This window comes from Sceloporus occidentalis, unplaced genomic scaffold, assembly GCF_023333645.1.
Source record: "Sceloporus occidentalis isolate IW3139 unplaced genomic scaffold, rSceOcc1.0.p SCAF_135, whole genome shotgun sequence".
NCBI lineage: Eukaryota > Metazoa > Chordata > Lepidosauria > Squamata > Phrynosomatidae > Sceloporus > Sceloporus occidentalis.
Window position 1 is genome coordinate 712,950 of NW_028317115.1, and position 20,633 is coordinate 733,582.

At 40.7% G+C, this 20,633-nt stretch overlaps 1 protein-coding gene across 1 annotated transcript in view; it reads right to left on the reverse strand.

The window, feature by feature from the left end:
* Positions 1-13,416, reverse strand: part of LOC149281324 (peroxisome proliferator-activated receptor gamma coactivator 1-alpha-like) — a 38,799-nt gene extending 25,383 nt beyond the window's left edge. The window contains exons 1-2 of the mRNA XM_089499417.1: positions 13,369-13,416; positions 9,524-9,703 (exon numbers count right to left, since the gene is read on the reverse strand). Of these exons, the coding sequence (XP_089355543.1) occupies positions 9,524-9,703; positions 13,369-13,416 (228 nt within the window). The remainder of the gene's footprint in view (positions 1-9,523; positions 9,704-13,368) is intronic.
* Positions 13,417-20,633: the final 7,217 nt, after the last annotated feature.

Here is a 20,633-nt window from a genome sequence, read left to right on the forward strand (position 1 = left end):
ATTTAGCCGACTCTTATAATAATAGAATACAATACAACCTTACATGCTTTTGCTATATCTGATGGTGTTTCTTGCACAAGGGGCTCTGGTTGTCTGAACTACCCGGGGCTGCCTGAACTAAATAAATGTCTCCAATAATGATCCATGAATGGCATTATTTAATATATCTGCCTTGTAATATGGAAGTCAGGCAGCTTATTAGCTTAGTCTGTAAGGCCAGGTTGGTGAAAGGCTCTTACTGAAGCTTACCCTCGGCCTATAAATAGCAGGCACTAGAGAATTATCTTAAATACTACAAAACTTGTTCAACCCAGTGGATGCAGATAACTGGCATATGCTTCCATTTTTGGTAATTGCTGCGCTTTTTATAGTTCTGATTCACTTAGCTATTTTCTCGTTATCTTTCTCTAAATGTCCACCTTTTTGGCAGACTCGGTGTTGCAGGAGGGGGTGATTCATCTCACCCCCCCCCCAAACACTGCATTTTCTAGGGAAAAAAGGAACGTTCTTAAATTAAAAGGTCAGGATTAACACATACCACAGTCACCCTACAGGGAAGCACGCAGTGATTTCTGATTATCTTTAACCCTTTGAAGTACCTTAAATCACAATCCTAGAATGTCAAGGTTTCTTTTTTTTTTTTTTTTTTTTAACCCTTTGCCGCACACACACCTCTTTGATACAAAACCGAGTCAAGATCCACGCGATCTACTTGTCTTTACTGAAAATCTATGGTGTGGCTAAAAAAAAAACCAAAAAGTCAAACCAATCCTCGTAATTATGTAACATTATCCAGAGAAACACACCAGTAACACTTCAGTAATCCTTTGCATTTGCTCCGCATCCAGAGATCTTAAAACACGGCTAAAGATCTTAGAACACGGCTATACATTCCGAATGCAAGAATAGCAAAGGAACCAACATTGTCTGATCATCTCAAACTCATAAATCGCTCCATAAATTTAACCTGTCACGAGCGGCGTGAGCGACGCGCTTGCCTTCTGCAGTATGCAGCTCAGATGTTCTGTATTTTTAGGTTCCGCCGGTCTTCAACACTTTACTAAACACAATACCCCACATGATAACATATTTGTAACGTCTATTAAATCCAAATGTTTCCTTTATAGTGAAAACATGTCCTTTTCCTTATCAAGGCAAAATGATTATTATTACTCAACGTCATTTTTTTTTTTTTTACAGTTAAGGTGCCATTACCTGTTGTTCTACACCGAATAATGTATTCATGTTGCCCGCGTGCTAGTAGGGCCTAAGAAAAATTCCTTAGACGAACAGCACAGAATAACCTTATCGATTTCAAAGAGCTCCTTCAAAATAGCCTTGAATATTGCAACTGCTATCAGAAATCATTCATGAGTCTGTCGGAGAAGTCCCAATCCCTCTCCTGTAGCAGAGGTCAGCTATGTACCAGGGGTCGGAGTGTGAACAAGAACAAACTGCAGAGAATCTGTCATCTCCTGGCATTTACCCTTTAGTACACAGATAGCATTTCTGTGCCGGCATTTTTCCACAACATCACATGGTTTATCAGCGTTCCGGGCCAGCTGCCCCATCAAACGTTTCGGAAATCACAAGCTCCCTAACGTGGTCCTGATGGGAGGTTGTGGGCTTTGCCATTAAACTGATGAAGCCATGATATGTATATAAGCTATGCTTTTCCAAAACCCCTACACCACAACAGAAATTATTGAGGTCAGTCTCCAACAGCGGTGTTGGATAGGTCGACCAGAGTCATATGTATCAACCCGATGACGGCACGGCCAGTCCCTAACCAAACAGCACCTTAGTCATGAAGCCTTTTTATCTGTTAACACACTTAAATTTAGCCTGCCAGAGGATAGACTTCTTCTGACGTCCTCCACGCATTGTTGGGCCTTTGGGAAGTACAAGACCTACATCTACATTTTGGGGACGTATTCTGGGTTAAGGCGAGTTGCTTGGTAATATGACCATAGTGGGCGACCAGATGACTTGGAATACAAGATTAGTTGCTGATAGAAAGCAAAATTCATTCAAATATTTTTGTTCCTGTACATAACTCACAAATACCCGGGCTAAAACACGTGGCAGTCACAGATTTTACGTTCCGTAGATTTTTTGTTTGTTTGTTTAGCCCAGTCGTTCTCATTAAATCAGTCCCGATGGAATGGCACCTTGGCCATTATAAGAGGCCCTAATAAACTTTATCAGTTAGCTTTACAAAGGTGTATTGATCTCTAATATAATGACACAGCATATATATATATATTTATATATATATACACACACACACACACATAAAAATAACTAAAAGGTAAAAAAATATATTTTTTTAACCATTTGTTGGTAATCGATGCCCCTAAAAGGCCATACATATCAAAGACTGATACAGAAAAGCTTTTGTATTCAAATAATTAGCTGTATTCCCTCCTCGAGACTATAAATCACTAAAGGGAACACGCATAGGAGAATTTCAAATATTAAAAATAACTCAATTTCTCCTCGTTACCTCAATAATACTGTAATATTCGGGGCAGGGCTCAACGGTCTCCGAACTGTGTCCGTTCACGTAGCTCAGAACAGAAATCAGTCGCTAAACGCATTAAACCTACCCGGAATGTGCAATTGCAGTGTAGACAAGTATGAGATACACATCTGTAAGTTTAATTAAGAACTACAGAACCATTATATTTTGATGACAGGTGTTAAACAGACCAGAGTGAACAAATTCCTCTTGGGCTGATGAGATTTTAATGATTCGGACGACCAGAGGAGGTGACTTATCCACTACCGAAGCTCAAACAGTCGTTCTATTTGGGGGGGGGGGAAGTTAAATCTGTTCTTCGTCTTCAAAAAAGTGACGCATTGCCAAGAGATTCTGCAGCAGCTGCTCCATGTACCATTTAACCAGAGACTTTGTTATCTTATGTCCTCTTTGCAACTGCATTGCACTGTACCACGCTGCAGAATAGGTTGGCATTTTCAACTGATAAAGCGTGAAGGTTTCTGCTATCTATGCCAGAAAGGATCATTTGCCACTCATACAAAAAGCTGTCAGCCAACAAGCTGTTTGCTGATAAATGAAAACATGTTTCAATGGCAAATTAAAGCGTCTGTTGTCCAACTATCATTATTTACCCTAGTTACGGTTTAGGTAAAATAACGCTCCTCCTGTACGACGGGCCGGGATGCAGCTCCGTTCTTATGGCAAGTTGACAACACACAATTTCACGCTCGCTGAACTGTCCCGTGTTACAGATAGACTGACAAAGTTATGAAGGTTTTACCGGTATGAACCCGTATGTATTTAGGGAAAATGGTTGGAAGGGTGTGAATTTCCAGCCAGGTTTCTTTCCCACGCTGCTGAAGACCAAACGCCGGCTTAAGAAAGAGCCGCCTTGCTAAAACAGATGTGCAGGGAGACCGAAATGGATTTACGATGACCCACGCGATGAAAGGCCATCGCACTTTTATCTCCGAACGTCCGTGTGGCAGCTGGCTCTAGTTTGTATTTAGAAGTGCGACGGTGTCAAGAACATGGTGTATCCCGAGAACTTTGCCTTTTGATTCTAAAAAAAAAAAAGTGTTTTGTTTCATAGACGTGAAATAAAGTTTTCGGGGTTTTTTTCCATGGAAAAAAAAAAAACTAGACCATTGCACAAAGATCCGATTTACTAAAGAGGACCTGTGCCATTATTACGTAAAGAGACAGAGAGTACTTTAAACCTTGTCCTTTGTAGACGAAGAGTTGGCAGGTACTACGGAATGTCCGTGTAACTGGATTGAACTGAAAGATTGTTCGTAGTGGCCTGATCATGTGCTCGCAAATGGCACGGAGCCACGCAAGGCATCATACAGTATGAGCCGTCAACGTAATTGTCTTATTCTTTCTCCTGCTAATACGTACATTTTTGTCCACCTAATCTTTTAGCGTTGGCTTGATCAAGGACAGGCGAGAAGGTTGTAGTCAATGTCAAAAGTTATTTGGTGGAAGACATAAGGAAACATTTAGAGATTGCTGGAAGGACAATCCCAATATTGAGCCCCTTTATCTTGGGGGAGAAGTAAAAAAAAAAAAAAAATCACCACTTTCTTTGACAGGGTAATTTATTTGAAGGATAGACCGGCTCTGCTGGATGGAATTCTATAACAAAAAGTATGGTCGTATTGACATAATCCTTCATTTGAAATGCATAAACCCTGCCAGATCTGGTTTGCAATTTGTCACATGTTAGCCCATTTAGATTTTTCACAGGTCTGGTTAATTTTTGACTACAGCCACGAGACAGAAGACAAGGACACTAATAGGTTAAAGATGGCAGCTATACTGAAAAATGGATTGTGTAAAACCATTCGGTACAAAGTAAGGAAAGACGAATGATCCATTATTTTCTTTGTCTGATTTTACCCCGATTTGATGCCCAAAATGGATCCCTTACTATACAATAAAGTCCCATTTGGTACATATTAAGGTTAACCATACATTCAGACATTTTTATGGCCATAAGCATTTTTTACGGCCAAGTTAAGCTCTTTTTTTTATTAGTCTTGTAAAGTACAATACCTTGACTTGGCATCAGCTTTGTTTGTTATATAGAACTGTGCAAATCATAGTGCTATGTGTCCCCTGAACCTGCACTAGCATTAACTAATCCCATCAACACAGCTCTTGGGGGTCTTGGCGATTCTAAACGTGGCATGCTTTTGGACCTCAGAATATATGAGAATGGGCCAAGCCATCTCATTTTGATTTGTGAACGTTGTTGTTACGTAGATACAGGCGACCTGGAACTGGAAACCACTTCTGGCTGCTGCCGAGAGCAGTGATCCTAGGAGCATGGAGTTGGGGATACGATGGGACTCTTGCGTCTTTAACCCTTTCCAAGATTGTTTTGTTTCTATTATCGGTACACATAGGGCCATGGGGGTCATATTCTCTTAGAGTCTGGCGTAGCTAGAACATAGCTTCAGTTCTCATGATTCTTTGCCAACTTCTGGAGATCATGGCAGCTAATACTCAACCGCAGCTGGACCAGCACCTCGGCCACCCTTGGTGAGACGGCCGCTGCAGGCTACAATTCCCATCATGTTCAGCGCACGTCTAATCTGCAAGCTCCGCAAACATCTATACACATGGCCATTTTTCCAAGAATGTCTTTGGATTTACAAGACATAATTCCAAAGATCATTACCATGAACGAAAAATAACAACTCCAGGAAAACGTGTTTGTACCTTGAACTCAGTGTAACAAAACGCAAAGGATATAACTACTCTCCACGATTATCCTCCTGTGATTACGATGCATTTCCAGGCCTAATGAGTTGAATGTAGCATTATTATCCTATCCATAAAAAAATGTATAATAATATTATATATATATATATATATATATATATATATATATATATATATATATATATATATATATAAAAGAGCGCATGCAACCTGGCAGGTTCACCTCCCTGAACTCATCTGCAAACACAAAAGGTTAGTAAATGAACATCCATAAATCCCGTGATACTCAGTCGAAAGTTGCCTTTTATTGATCTAAAGCTAACAGATTACACTTATCATTTAAAAAGTGTTTTATCCTTTACAAGGGCTAATAATAAATAACAAAGTTCTAGTTTATTAAACAATCCCCGACCAATCGACCTTTTAAACTTAAATTGTAATCGCTAATTAAAATGCATCATTTACAAATATTTCTTGAATATGTTTGTTTTCGGACCTTCCCAAGCAGACACCTTTTTATACATCGTTCAGGGCGTGAAGTAGAACCATGAGCAGAGTATATAACGATGATAAATCATGCTGATTTGGCATTGAAGGGCACACGCCATCAACAATTCAGCTATGATGACTTTTGCCTCGCGATTGTGTCTCCTTGAACTACCTGCCTGAGGCATTTGGCTATGCGGGATTTAAAAAAAAAAAAAAATTCCAGTTCAGAAAATTCTATGGAGGTTTAAGTTGAGTGAAAATCCATCAAAACTAGTCACAAGGCCGGCAAAGAAAACACTGGTAGTTGTGTAAAAATCAGGCCAAGTCACTTTTTACGCAAGATCTGGTAATTCATTAATCAGCCGAGTCTGCAAAACTTCGAGAAAAAACTGGAACGTTCACAGAAAAAGAAATCATCAGGTTCTGCGTAAACTGCATTGATAAAATCACGATTTCGTAATACTAATGAAATAAAGATCTCAGCCCTGGCTCTAAACTTGTTTGACGAGTTAAAGGAGTCATTTTGTCTTTTTTGGGGGGGCCAATTCATACCCGGAGTGTTGTCACGGCTCTTAGAAGGGAACAGCTGAAGTCCCGTTGGGCCGTTTCAAGCAGCGGCAGAACGATTTCCGCTTCTCGCCCGCGTTCCGCGAGCCGGGCATCACGGCTCAGTTATGTAAATGCCCAATCTCTGAAACGCAGCTGCCGGGAAACGCTCAGACGCTCTCTGGCAGAACTATGGATGCAAAGTCGTGGATTTCGATTGCATTCCTAAGTGAGAAGACTTGTGAGTAATGTTGACTCAGCACCCTGCAGCGAGACTGATTACAGGGTGACACCTGCTGGTTGACAAAATAACAATGCCACAAACTTCTCTTTTAGGGGGGAGGGGGGCAAAATGTTCTCCCCATCACAGGGCCAGTTTAACCCTTTTAAATCTTACGTTAAGCTTACGGCAAGTTTGCCTTTATCTATTGTATGAGAAAAATATTGCAGTGCTGCAACTGCTGTTCAGCAAGCATTAGGTGGGTAAAAGGATGATAGGAGTTGTAGTCCCCAACAGCAAAAGCTCCAGAACTTGCCCAGCCATGCTAGTGTGCACTGTGCTACTGAATTGTAAGTTTTGTTTCTGTTATCCCAAATGATGTACGACTTGTTATATCCTGCCCATTGTACCGCACTGCAGTGTATGATGGCGCTATATAAATCAATAAATACTAATAATGGTGAACACTGATCTGAGTCGACACAAGACGGAACGCCTGAAGATTCCCCATCCATTGTCCAGGAATTTCCAGGTTCCGGGCTAGCGCTGCATCAGGACCATAGCAGTGAAAGAATGATGTCATCACTCACGTTCAGTAGTGTTTAAAATGCGACATATTTCAAAAAAATATAAAAGCCCCAACTATGTCGCCTATTATGTTCACCGGTTAATTGAGGAGCTATTATTTGTATTCAAGGCCAACAGACTCCGCTATGAGGTCCTCATCTACACATTTCTAACGCAATTTGTAGTATACGAAATGCGGCACTTTGCACTTATATATGTGAAAAACACAAGGGCTAATATTAACTAAAAAAAAAAAAAAAAAAAAAGACTAAGTCTAAGATTGTACTCTACCAACATTTCAAAAGTTCCCCTGTAACAAAGATAACCTTTGTATATTACCCAACTATATATTTTTGTCAAACGTTGCAGGCTCGGTGGCGATCGCACAGACAATGTACCTGTTGTCAGTATACCTGCATGTCTGCGTCTTGTGACTTTAGTACTTTTTTTTTTTTTCTTGAAATGCAGCCAGCCACAAAAATGTATTCCATTCAATAGTCTCTGGTATCAACTGGCCTCCTACCAGTTAAGGCTGGTGCTGAATAGGTGCAGCAGGAGGCAGCAAGCCCTACGGAGATATGCATGTGACTTGACCTAACAAGACCGGAGTTAACCCCTTCCGGGCGCCAAGGGAACTGTAGTACGCACACATTCCCACATCTAGCAAAATCAAAGGACAGTTCATTTGTAGGTTATATGATACTTCATTTAATAGTTAAAAAGTGTGTTTTTCAGGGGGAAAAGAACAAAACAAAAATGTTTATCGGACAAGCAAAAGTGGGAAAGCCAAAGCGGGATAAAAACTTCTTCGAAGGGTCCGGGATAAGTTTTCACAGCTTTTTAAATCACCCCAAGATAACCATTCCTGGGATTACATAGCCAAATATAAATTGCCTTTTTCTAAGACTTAATTCCACATTTTACCTCTGCCACGTGCAGGCGCTATACTCAGAAACCAGCCCGGCATTCCAAGTTGCCTCGAAAAGATCAGCTACTCTGTTTAACAGTCAGTAACACAAGAGTTAAAAAAAAAAAGTCATTGTTGCCAAGTTTAGTGAAGGCTTTTCCATCAACTAGCTGCTGTAACCTAAGTAAGGCATGTGACTAGGCCTCTGTCCTACTCGTGTTCTTGGTTTTTCATTCCAGTGTAAAGTTACACTCACAAAGGAAGCATTGGTGAAGTTCAAGGGCAACAATTGCGGCAGCTGTCTTCCAAGGCATTCTCCCTTGGACATGAAAGTAGGCCCTATTTGTCACTGTCTCCAAAGACGATCCTCTTCCCTTGCAATTTAGAGTCTATGGCATAAATCAATAAAATCATTTTCGGCCAATATCCGATGACCTTATGCCTACAGTGACTAACCTCCAATCAAGGTCTGGGTTTCAATGGAAACAGTGATGTTCTCGAGCACAGCATCTCCTCACCATTGTTGAAGGACAAGTCAGAATTGGTCGGTCCAAAATTGAAACTTAGGGAAAGGATGCTGACCCACCATAACTTGTATGGTAATTGTAAGTTAATGCTTCAGAGGCGAGAAGGGAACATTTATAAATAGGTGAGCCAAATTGAGAAACGCTTGCCACGATGACCACACTACTTCAGTTTATGCGAAGACTACCATGTACAGATAAGCCCCAAAGTTTCACACCCTCCTATCCTTTCAAGGTGTATGCTGGTTCTTAGACACAAAAATGTGTGCTTAAAAAGAAAAAAAAGTCACAAATATCTAGGTATGTGGAACATAACTGTGACATCATGACAGATTTGGCACATCAACCAAAAGCAGAGTAAGTCCCTTCAGCATTGTCCAAAATGTTAAACCAGACCCAAACAGGGAACTGTTGATTTTAATATACAAGCCAAACATGACTGTATAACACATAGTATAATATAATCTGGGTGATCTACAACACACAGAAAAATTATATTCCTTCTACAAAAATATACAAACTGCCTACTAAAATGATTGCTTTCTCAAAAGAATACCTTTGAGTGCAAAAGATCTCAAAAACACAAAGTTCTGACATGCCGGGTGCTAAATACTTACCCAAAACAAGTCAAATATCTTCCAAATGTAATTTTGCTCACTTAAGAAATGCTACCAGAAACCCAACTGGAAAGTGTCACAAAGCCAAATGTCTACCTGGTTCCCCAACACTCGAATGTACCGTGCACCTACTTTTTCCAATAATCTCTGTGTGACCCTTAATAAATTACAGTAAGGTTGTTGATTGCTGAAACAAATGTGCCTCGTATCTCAGGAGGCATCTTCTAGACCGGGGGTGTCCAACGTGCGGCACTCCAGCTGCTGCAGGACTACATCTCCCATAATGCTCCTTCAGCTCAATGGCTGGCAGAGGAGTATGGGAGATGTAGTCCTGGAGCAGCTGGAAGGCCGCAGGTTGGACACCTTTGTCCTAGACTGATAAACAATGTTAGGAACATGAAGCGTAGACAATTGTCATACCTCAAATATATCCGCTGATTCGTTGCTGTACTGACTGGAAATGTTTTCGGATTGGTCACTGTACCACTTTAGCCCTCCCAGGAAGCTGTCAGCATCCAAATCATTCACATCGAGTTCAGAAAGATCAAGTTCCGGTAAATCTGGGCAAAGGGGCTGGTCTTCCCCAACCAGGGCTGCGCACTGCAAGAAATAGAACAAATGTGTAAGTTTCAGGAATTTATTAACCGTAGTAACATGTGATCCGAATTAAGCTTTCATCGACTAGTTTTTTTTTGTATGTGTGCCTTGGCCATCAAGGTTACTCTACGATTAAAGAGGATTGGAAGACTTCCAGATTAAGCAATTTTTCTGCCATACTTTGGTCATCAAAATGTCTTTCTAATATATGGCACGCAGCCACATTCCATAAACACACAAGCAAGGGTCATTCCAAACACCGTTACAATGGTATTTACATTTTTGATAGTACGTCATTAGTTGTCAACCGCGTACAGTCCTATCATGTAAGTAGCCGGCGGTGAATAATACCCTATGATGGTTTTTTTTTTTTTCTTCTTCTCGGTAATCAGATTACAAGACCTAGTAAGCATGAGAGAAAGTGGAGTCCATAAATCAATTGCAGTTGTCTTTCCTGGATAAAGGTAATTAAAATAGATGCTATGGTCGTATCCAACTAGGCTAGGCTGCTTATCTTAGACACATTTGAAGGAATATATCTTCAGCGTGTATAAAAAAAAATCATTTTTTTTTTTTTTTTTTTTATAATTTCTAACAGTGAGGCCTAAATGAATATGTAATTAACGTTGATTAGAGTGGGAATGAAAGATGGAGAAACACTCTGCTAACGTTGATATAAAAACAATGATCCGAATGCCAGTTTTATAATTTTAATGGGACTCCACCTGCTGTTAAGCAGGGTCAGCATTCTACTAGTAGCGGTCCATGGCCAATTTTTATGAGTGTCTTTTTTATTTACAAAAGTACTTTAGAGAGGCGCACATTAGCTAATACAATGTATCGGGTGTGACAAATACTTTTGACCAGGAACCTTCCAAGAAGCCAGCCTTAGATGGGGACCTCTTGTGTCCAATATCCTTACTTCTTGTTGGCTAAAGCCCCCAGCAACTGGCACATTAGAGCTCGCCCGCTCAACGCATCAATTACTATTACAGAACGCACTGATCATTTACATTGGCCCATCCGGCAGATGCCAAGCATCACGCCGCTAATGCCCCATCACTGAGATATGCAGTCCGCTGCGTGTCTGTAACAGGTGCTTAGCAATTTCCCCAGCAGCTCCGAAAGGCCTGTGTATTCCCATCCCAGCCCAGTCATCACCTAGAAGATTTAAGAACCTTCTAAACAATTATTGTGCATTCTTTTCATGTAACCCGGGTCTGTCCCTTGTTGTTGAGGAGTGAAATAATAAATAGCTAAACAGCTCCAGTAATAACAATAAAAAAAAAAATTGCAATTACTTTTAAAATCCCTATTAGCTTTTGCATGGATTTTCTTTCTACTGCTGGTGGTCAAGGGCCAAAGGGCCAATGGTGAAGCATCACATTTTAGTTAACCTCTCCAATCCCAAATAGCCAACTGAATTCATATAAAGGATGTGTGTATATATATACACACACACACACACACACACACTTGTTTCATAGAAAACATTGCGAATGTGTCCCATGAAATAGCTTTGTTGATCTTTGCAGTCGGCTCGTACATCTCCCTTATTAAAATGCGGGCCCTTATTAATTGGAGCATCAGTTTGGGAAGCAGACATTGCATTTCTCAGCAAGGCAGGCGTCCCTGTTTTTGTTGGTTTTTTTTTAATCTTTCAGACCCCCCCCCCCCTTCTTACAATGCTTAACCCTCTGGGTGCCATATGTGATTGCAACACTCTGCATAAAAACAAGCCACCGGCTCTGAAAGCCATGTGCTGTTCATTCTGGTTTGGCGCTCAAGGGTTTATGAATTTGCTAAGATTGCTAAGCTATTAAAAAAAACCAGCAAGAGGCAAAAACATGTCATCGCACACAGGAGTGTGTAAGCCTGGTGGCACAAGGAGTTAATCTGCACCACATAAAGTATGTCGGGGGGGGGGGGGGGAATCCTCCCGAACCCTAGGATACATAACCTCTGGTGATCCAGCTGCTGTGGACTACAACTCCCATCAGGCTGCCTGAGCTGCAGGGAGGGCATCGAGTGCCTATCCATGCTAGCGATCATAAGTTAAATAGCAGTTGATAAGAGACACGCAGTCACTGGTTTACAAAAATAAATCTTCAATATTTCCGCGCAAGCTGCTTCTCAATCAGCTCTTAGCAGCATCAGGAATAATGCATGATGGAAAAAAAAAATAGGATACAGCAGCTGAGAGCCACACCAGGAGCCAGAGAGCAGCCCACAAGATTCGCCGGCTACTCAAAAACAATTAGGAGTTGGGAGCCACAGAGCCACCCGCTCGCAAGCTTACTTATTACGGAATTATGTACATTAAATGGGAATTGCATGCGCTTGGCATATCACACACTCACAACATACAAGAGAAATGGCTTTACTCTGTGTGAAGCATAACTAATGAAATAATAATAACAACTGGTCATCATATATAAACATATATAGCATACACGTATACGTATGGATTTATATAGGCATATCTATACATATATTTACGGTATATATATCTATAGATGTGTATATATACACACACAGGCTGTATGTGCACACACACACACACACTGATTAGGATTTCAATAGACTACTCTTTATTATGTTAAACCTTGCGTTCCATTATAATTATTGCAACAAAGTTGCATTTACTTTTATGTTCCATAATAAAGCTTTCGATCCATATAGTGAAAACACACAGAATACTGGAAGGATGTTTTTACTCCAGGGGCCAGCACAGAAACTGCTTGTTTTATTTATTTTATTTTTTATATGAATTGTAGCCAGCAGATGTATATGTTGATACACGGCCACCGATTTGACACATGCGGCAGCATTTTGCACAGATCCTATACATTCTAGTCTGCTTTTATTACAATAGCACTGAATTACATGAAGAGATAAACAGCTGATCGCCACCTACCACTGGATGATAAATAGATCTATTACAGGGACCACAGGTAGATGCTTGCATAGAGAATAATAATAATAATAACAATAATAATACTAATAATAATAATAAAATAATAATGCACATATTAGATAACTATATGCAGTGGGATTTAAGGGATTGCCATCCAATGTAAAGCATGCAGGATCCAAGTATGCAAGCAGTAATAAGTGAGATTATTTTAAGTTAATTGTCATATAAATAGGCATGGCAGGGTGCCAAGCAGGCCACTGGAAAGACTTCAGACACTGATTCATATCAATATCGTGGAGCATACATATTGCATGTGACTACAGAGACAGCCAAAGGCACATGCAAATACTTTCCAACTGCAACAGACACCGATGACAGCAGCTAATCTTTGACTCCCAACATCGTACAAGTAAAACCTTTTAAAATAGCCATTTCCAAGCACTTCAGATAACGTTCAGACTTTCTCCCCTGGCTGTTTTAGCCTTTCATTATTTTTTTTTTTATATATATAATTATTATTTTGTTTGTATTTTTTTTTGCAAGGTGATCTATTTAAAATATATTAAAAAAAAATAAAAAAAAAATTAATGAAACGTAACAATAATAATAAAAATGGAAAATTCTTAAATGCAAAGCCAAAAACAAAAAAATAAAGGAAATAATAAAGCAAAAAAAAAAAAATTTAGAAAAGGAAAAAATAATATTTTAAGAATAGGATAATAAAGCAAAAGCTGTGCATTTGGCAACTCACCTCTATGTCACTCCAAACAGAGTCCTGGTTGGACATCTCCCACGCCATCCAGCCCCTGAATGACGGCAGTAAGTAAACCTTTGGAACTACAATCCCCAGTCGCGCACAGAGATCGCACTCATGCAGGCTGCTAGCCCCTTACTGAGGCTGAACTGAAGGCACCTGTCTTACTACTGTTCCCAGTCACGTGACGCGGCTATTAAAGGAGGCTGGTCTGTCCCTCTCCCAGCCCTCTCCGAGAGCCGCTGCGAGAAGTGACGTCACGGGCAAGGCAGCCCCAGTTCCTATGGAACGAATTCTCCCTGGCTGCTGTTAACCTCTTCGCTGCCCGCGCGTCATTCCTTGTCGCAATGCAAGCTGTGCACAACAGGAGGCTTATTTCCTCCTCCCCCCATAAGTGAGAAGGTGATAGATAAGTGGAACCAGGTCCCAGCTGAAGTGGTAGAGGTTAACACAGTGAGGGAGTATAAACACGCGTGGGGTAGACGTGAAGCCATCCTGAATCTAAGATGAGACTTATGACTCATTAATGTTTTTACATCAGAAAAAACGGCAAGCTGAATGTATTCCGCTCCAATGTTAACCCCCTTCGCACCGGGGTGAGCAGCAGCTTGTTAGGCACTGGAGATCTAAATGGTTTTCTGCCTTTTATCTGGCGAATGAATATTGTTAGTCGCGCTTCCACGGTGCATACAGGTAGAGAGACAGACGTGGAGGAAAAAAATAATAAACGCTCAGGGATTTGGCTCATTAGCTGCTGTAGAACCTCTTGGGAAAGAACGCTTTCCATCTCCAACTCGCGCTACGGAAAAAAGGCTTCATAAACCGGTGACGGCTCCTATACCCGTGAGCTTTCTGGGGTGGCCCAACCAGTCCGGACTTTACCCACCATGGGATTAATGTGCTACCAGCACTGGCCGGCTCCTGATTGCCCAGGCGACACAAGCCTCCAGCAACACACATTGATTAAAATGAGATTTGAGTAGAACCACCCCTGCCCCCTCTCTCCCTCCCCGAGAACGCTGCCATATATTAACGACAATCCCTAAAATCTTTTTTAATTTACTTTCCAAAACAACCCACCGACAGTGGGTTCACAGAGAAAACAGTAAATACCTATATAAACATATATATATAAATGCAAACATATATACATACATATATACATATAGACACATACACATGTATATACATACAATTATACATTTATATATAGAGACACGTATATACAAACACATACATATATATACATATTTACATACATATATATTTATATATATATATATACATAAATACACACGTATATACATACACATATATATATATATACACACACATATATATACACACGTGTATATATATATATATATATATATACGTATATACCAGTATATATACATACACATATACGGTATATATGTATATATAGTCACATATATCTATAGTTATATATATAGTTATATTTTTACATATATATATACACATACATATATACGCACACATACACATATATACATACACACATATATATACATATAAATATATAGGCACAGTATGGCGTATGTGGGTATATATAAATAGGTGCATATCCAGTTATCCTTTAGACTCGTGATTTATTTCCCGATATAAAAATCCTTGCCGTACAGAGATTTCTCTCACATATATGATGCTAAGTTGAAGGCGTAAAGCTGCGTGTGGCGCTCTGTTGCATGTTAATAAATTCCGCTCAAACAATCTCCTTGTGATGCTGCATTAGTGATTTCATGAATGTGTGTCTGCGATGGGAAGGAGTGGCAAATGGTCACACATAAGGACCCCCGGCCCTCCCTTATCTGCTCAAAGTGTTGTCTCAATTTCCATATAAGTAGGGTTTTCCCACCACCGACCCTCTGGTGTATTTTTAAATAAACGCAGCGTGCAGATAGCCAGGGCCCCCGGGCGCATGTTTAGATTTTGCTCACACTTAAGGTACAAGCCTGTAACAACACACGGATACACTGTCACCGGCGCTTGGGAGATAATGGGGGACGGCGGGCCGCAGGTACAGCCGAGCGGAATATATATACGAGCGCAGTAAAGAGATCATTCATCAATGACCAAAGGGTGCCGCACACGCTAAAGCGATCTACTATATGATATCAGATTGGCTTCCGAGGCAAGCGTTCTGAAGCTTCGCCTCCGTGCATCTCTCCGTATTATAATGAAAACCCCGTCGCCGTGTATGTTCTCGCAAACGCAACCCGATGCAAATGGCGTCACTTAAGAATCGCAGGCTCCCCTTGATAAATCACAGCAGCGGTTTGGGCAGGCCCAATAAATCTTTCCATAAAACAGATTTCATAACAAGTATGATTTGTCATCTCAGCAGCTCCAGAACAAAGCCATTTATACAGATGTTGTAAATGTAACTTTGATAAGTTGCGATGTTCTATCTGATTGTGACTGTGGGGTCGCCGCTCACACGGCGTCTTGTTTGAAAATTGTGTGTGTGGGTTCTGGATGCTGACGCTTCTGAACCTGCTCTCCAGGACCTTACGTGGTCACCACGGCATTGAGTGGAAAGGTCTCGGGTAGCCCTCACCCGGCCGAGTACTCGAGGCAGCGGTAACAGGTATGAATGTTCAAAACTGTTTACACAGCTTAGAATGACAGTGGCAATCCCTGCGTGTGGCACGCAACATTAACACGGGCAGGTATCCTACGCCGCCGTGGAACGCAACCCCCACCTGCTCCGGCGAGGACCAAGTCAACTGGACTCCGCAAATGCCTGAGTATCAAAAGCCGTCAATTTCGGGTCATTTGATGCCTATTATTATTGTTGTTATTATTTATTCATGGCGGGCCAGATGTACCGCTTGGGAATAATAGGAACATAAATGGCAGTGAGAGTTGTGACAAGCAGGGCAAGTCTTTTCTGTCTGCGGGACTTGAAATGTCACTAATTATTCATGGGTTGCGTTGAGTCACTACTGTTTACGGTGCATTCGCTGCATCCTACGTAAGCAAATAATAATTATGTTTAGCATTACGGAGGGACCTGCTCTCGCGGTGGATTTCACCAACGGGGGAGGTTGGAATGGCTGGTTTTATTGGGGTGCAACTTGCATTTATCTAAAGCCGTATTAAAGGGGAACGGTCGCTTTTAGGGTTTTTAGCGTAATTCAATTTGTTTATAAAAACAACCCACAGCTGGCGCTTTTTGTTTGTCAATCACATGCCCACTAGCATTTCAGGTCACCAACACTAGTGTTGGAGGTGTAACTGCATGCTGAGCGTGGAGCGGGTGGGCCAGCGGTACGGCCACCTACCCACCCTACTGGAAGAGCCACGGGGGATGCACAGACCTCCATTGATTTTACAGGTCAAAGGATCTTCCCAACTGTCCCATGATGCCCTCTGCCCAGGACCCTCGGGAGATATGCAATCAGTGTAACAGCTGACTATTAATAGTAAAATGACTACTTTACTAAATAAAACCTGATTGCATCAGGTAGTATCAGTAGTGAAAGATGGCTAAACCAGCATATATTATCAACTTCTGCCCTGATATTAACGGGGGGAGCGTCTAATGACACATACAGCCCCACCAAGAAAGAATGCATATTAAAGTACTTTTGCATGCATTTGTAGCCCCTGTTTTTCAGAAAAGAACAGAAGTAGGGCAAAAATGGACATCAACAGGTAAGGAGGATTATGCCAACCTCAGTATTAATACAAGTAAGGTTTGGGTAAAGAAAATTGAAACAGATGTTCGCTAGAGTTTGTAAACTGAGGTTACAAGTATTTTTCTTATTCTTGCCCCCGATTCCACAAATTCTTAGCACTTGGTGTTGGGGATTCACAATACCCCAAAAACATTCTGTCTTAATATTTAACGTCCAAGTCCTTTGGGCATCAGCGATGCAAGAAAAAAAAAAACATTTTCTACACTAAACAAAAATAACTTATTTGTCTTAGGAAAGAAAAAAAACATCAAAACACTCTTCAATTAGGAAATTGCAATTAGAATTTCAGAAAAGAGTACCTTCTCCAAGTGATTACATTAACAGCTTAGCTTTACCCTCCTTTTGAAAATAAACTAATTTCCTTTGCAGTTAGATTCTGATTTAATGATAAAACTGCAGTAAATTATTGAGAGATAGGGTAAAGGTCACTCACTCTACCCTTCGTACACTGAACTGTGAAATAATGTAGTTGGCTGACTGATCCGAGTGCAGTCAATTTGGAATATTAACCCCGCAGAGTTTGGAAACCCTACGATACATTCCTTAACAGTCAATGGCAGTCGCCTTCCTGCATCCAAAGAGTTAAAAACTATCAGCCGATCTGTGCTAGGTAACATATTCTTCTACAATCAATGTTCTTTCTTTTAATTGTGTTCAGTTTATTGACTTTGCGAGGAGCATTGTTTTGTGAAACTTACATTCATGCCTTTTATAATAACGCATTTTCACCACAATACTCTTTTTCCGTGACCAGTTTTAATTTTTTTTCCAGCCTCCCGTCCCAAAGAACGAATGATTAACTTCTTTTATTGTATTTTTTTAGCCAAATACATTTGCATAATAAACTAGGAAAAAGGATAACTCGTTTTACATATTGGAAATGCCGTTTTGAAACAGAAGCTCTCATTTTTGACACATTTGTATGGTTGTATTATAAAGCACAGCCCTAACGTGACCACTTTGGTCCATTGTTTTCAAGAGGTCATAGTCTAAAACTAGAGGGTCGGAGGTTTGAATGTAAGGAAGTCTTTCTTTACTGAGAGGGTGGTAGATAAATGGAACAGCCTACCATCAGAAATGGTAGAGAGTAATATAATTTAAACGTGCATGGAATAGGCATAAAGCTTTTCTGAATCTAAGACATGATCAGGAAAAATGGGCAAAGAAGATGGGACACACAGTTCCTATCTCGCATCAAATTCTATGTTTCTATGTTTGATGCTCTTTTGGGCTCATTTTTCTTAATGGATCAGCTTTGTGCTACTTTACAATCTTTTATTTTTAAGCTAACCAGGCACCTGGAGCCACAAAATTCCAGAGTATACCAGTGACAGTATACTAGTAAGATTTTGGTGAACTTTATGGCTGGTATCTTGGGTGAGCCTGAGTGGGTTTGAATACGATGTCTGTTTTCTGAGTGCTATCTGGAGGCAAGTTGGAACAGAAAATGGCTAAAGCCCTTTCTTCGCCTCTGTCACCAGTTAATCGATCTTTAAGAACACACGCACCTTTGCCTCTGTAGACCACTTGGCTTGAATTATATGTAGGCATGATGAGCCAGGCCTATGCCCATACACTATATTGCCCCTAATCCTTGGTACTCCATCATCCCAGACAAGGCTGGATTTACATACATAGGGGCACCTAGGCTAATGCCGAACCCATGTTCAAAATATATAGAGGAAGGCCAAATGGATGAAATGGTTAGTGCATGAAGGGGAATGGTTAGAGAGGGGGCACAGCTTGGTCAAAAAGAGAGAAGCATGAGTAAGGCTACAATTAAGCCACTTGCCTCCTGCAGAACCCCTAAAAACATGGTGCTGGGCCAGGTCCAGACTGAATTTGGCAGCAGCCACCAAGTGACATATGTGCAGCCACATGTTCCATTTTTATATCCTTGCAGCACACAGGTGCATGGATCCAGCTGGTGGCCACAAACTGTAGGATGTATGTGTCCCTATTGGCCACCAGCCCTTCTGACATTTGCCTGGTGTGGCAGATGGCCAGTCCTGGCCTGGAGCTCACCACATACCCCTCGTATATACAGTATAATAAAAGCTTGAAACCGTATGCATTGGGGAACACTACGCTTCTTACATTTAATGTAGATACTACAGGACATTCCTATCACGTGAAGGTTCCAGACACTCAAGGATACATAGATCCCATTATTTCTATTATCTGGAACGTAATTCATGGGAATGTGTTTTCTTTGCAATCATTAAAGTGCCTGGCAGTCATTTTGACGTATAAGGTGTCTAAAGTCAACAAAGACTTCATTGACTATGTGCTTAACCATTTGTCTGCCAAACAGAGCATTGGCAGCAAAGATAAGAACCATTGTAGGTACGTTTCACAACACTGAAAACAAAGAGTCCTACCAGTGAAAATTGTTCTGGCCAATTATAGATATATAATTGATTAATTGTGATTTTCATATTTACGTTGGAAATAAATGCGAAAATGGAACTGTTGTGATAAAAGAATGTGTTTTATTTCTTTTTTCTCCCTTTTTTTCCTTTAATAAAAAATGACATATTTCCATATTGTTCCTAGAAAATATATTTAAAAAAAGGGACCACCGAGGTCTTCAGAATTTACTACACTTCACCCTGTGTCCACTGGCCAAGTAAAACGTATCACAAACGTAAATGTTCCTTAACCCCTTAAGGACAATGGGCAGTTCCTAAACCCATTGAAAACAATGCATTAAGGGGTTAATAAAGGATAAAAGTAATTGTAGTGTGCATCACTTATTGTGAGACACTTCATAAACATACCTCCCATCATGCTTAGCCAACCAGAAGGTTTATGTGGGTTGCTCAAGCCTTGCCTCGGATTTTGGTAACTGTACTGCTGGCATCAGATAAATTGAACTTTGTAAACCACTGAATCAATGAATGGAAAAAGGTCACATCATGTGACAGTACATGAAAGAATGGTAACCCTATGTGATTTAACACAAACAGTAAGTTTGGACATTTTGTGTAGTTTACGTACCAGGCGCATATATTTTGCAACTCGCACGAGCGTTCATATGAGCGATTGCACAATACATTTCCAAAGGTATCACGAGGTCCAAATCAGATGTCACAAAAAAGAAACTTTTGGAATGAAAATGAAGCACACGGTCCACTTTAGTCTGTTCTGTCCTTATTATATTACATATGGAACAATAAATAATGATATAGTACCTCTAGAGTATTTATAAATAGGTATGTGAAGAGATAGATCTGAGTGATAGAGATAGGAAAGATGGTTATGACGCTACGATTTTTGAGTGGCCTTGGGAAGGTCTGAGCGAGCCATGCATGAAGGTAGGCTTGGTTGTATGAGGGTGGTCTTTAGTGGAAAGAGAGTTGGTATGGTCAGCATCCCTGCCAGAAGACATTACAAACGGAACCAGAGACCAGTTGAGACAGGTTTTCATCCAGGTCTGGACCCAGAGAGTTCCCAGATATGATTTTGGGCTGTCACTTAGCTCTTGTGGGCTTATGTTCACCATGGGGAGCACACCGAGGAGCCACGAGCAACGAGTTC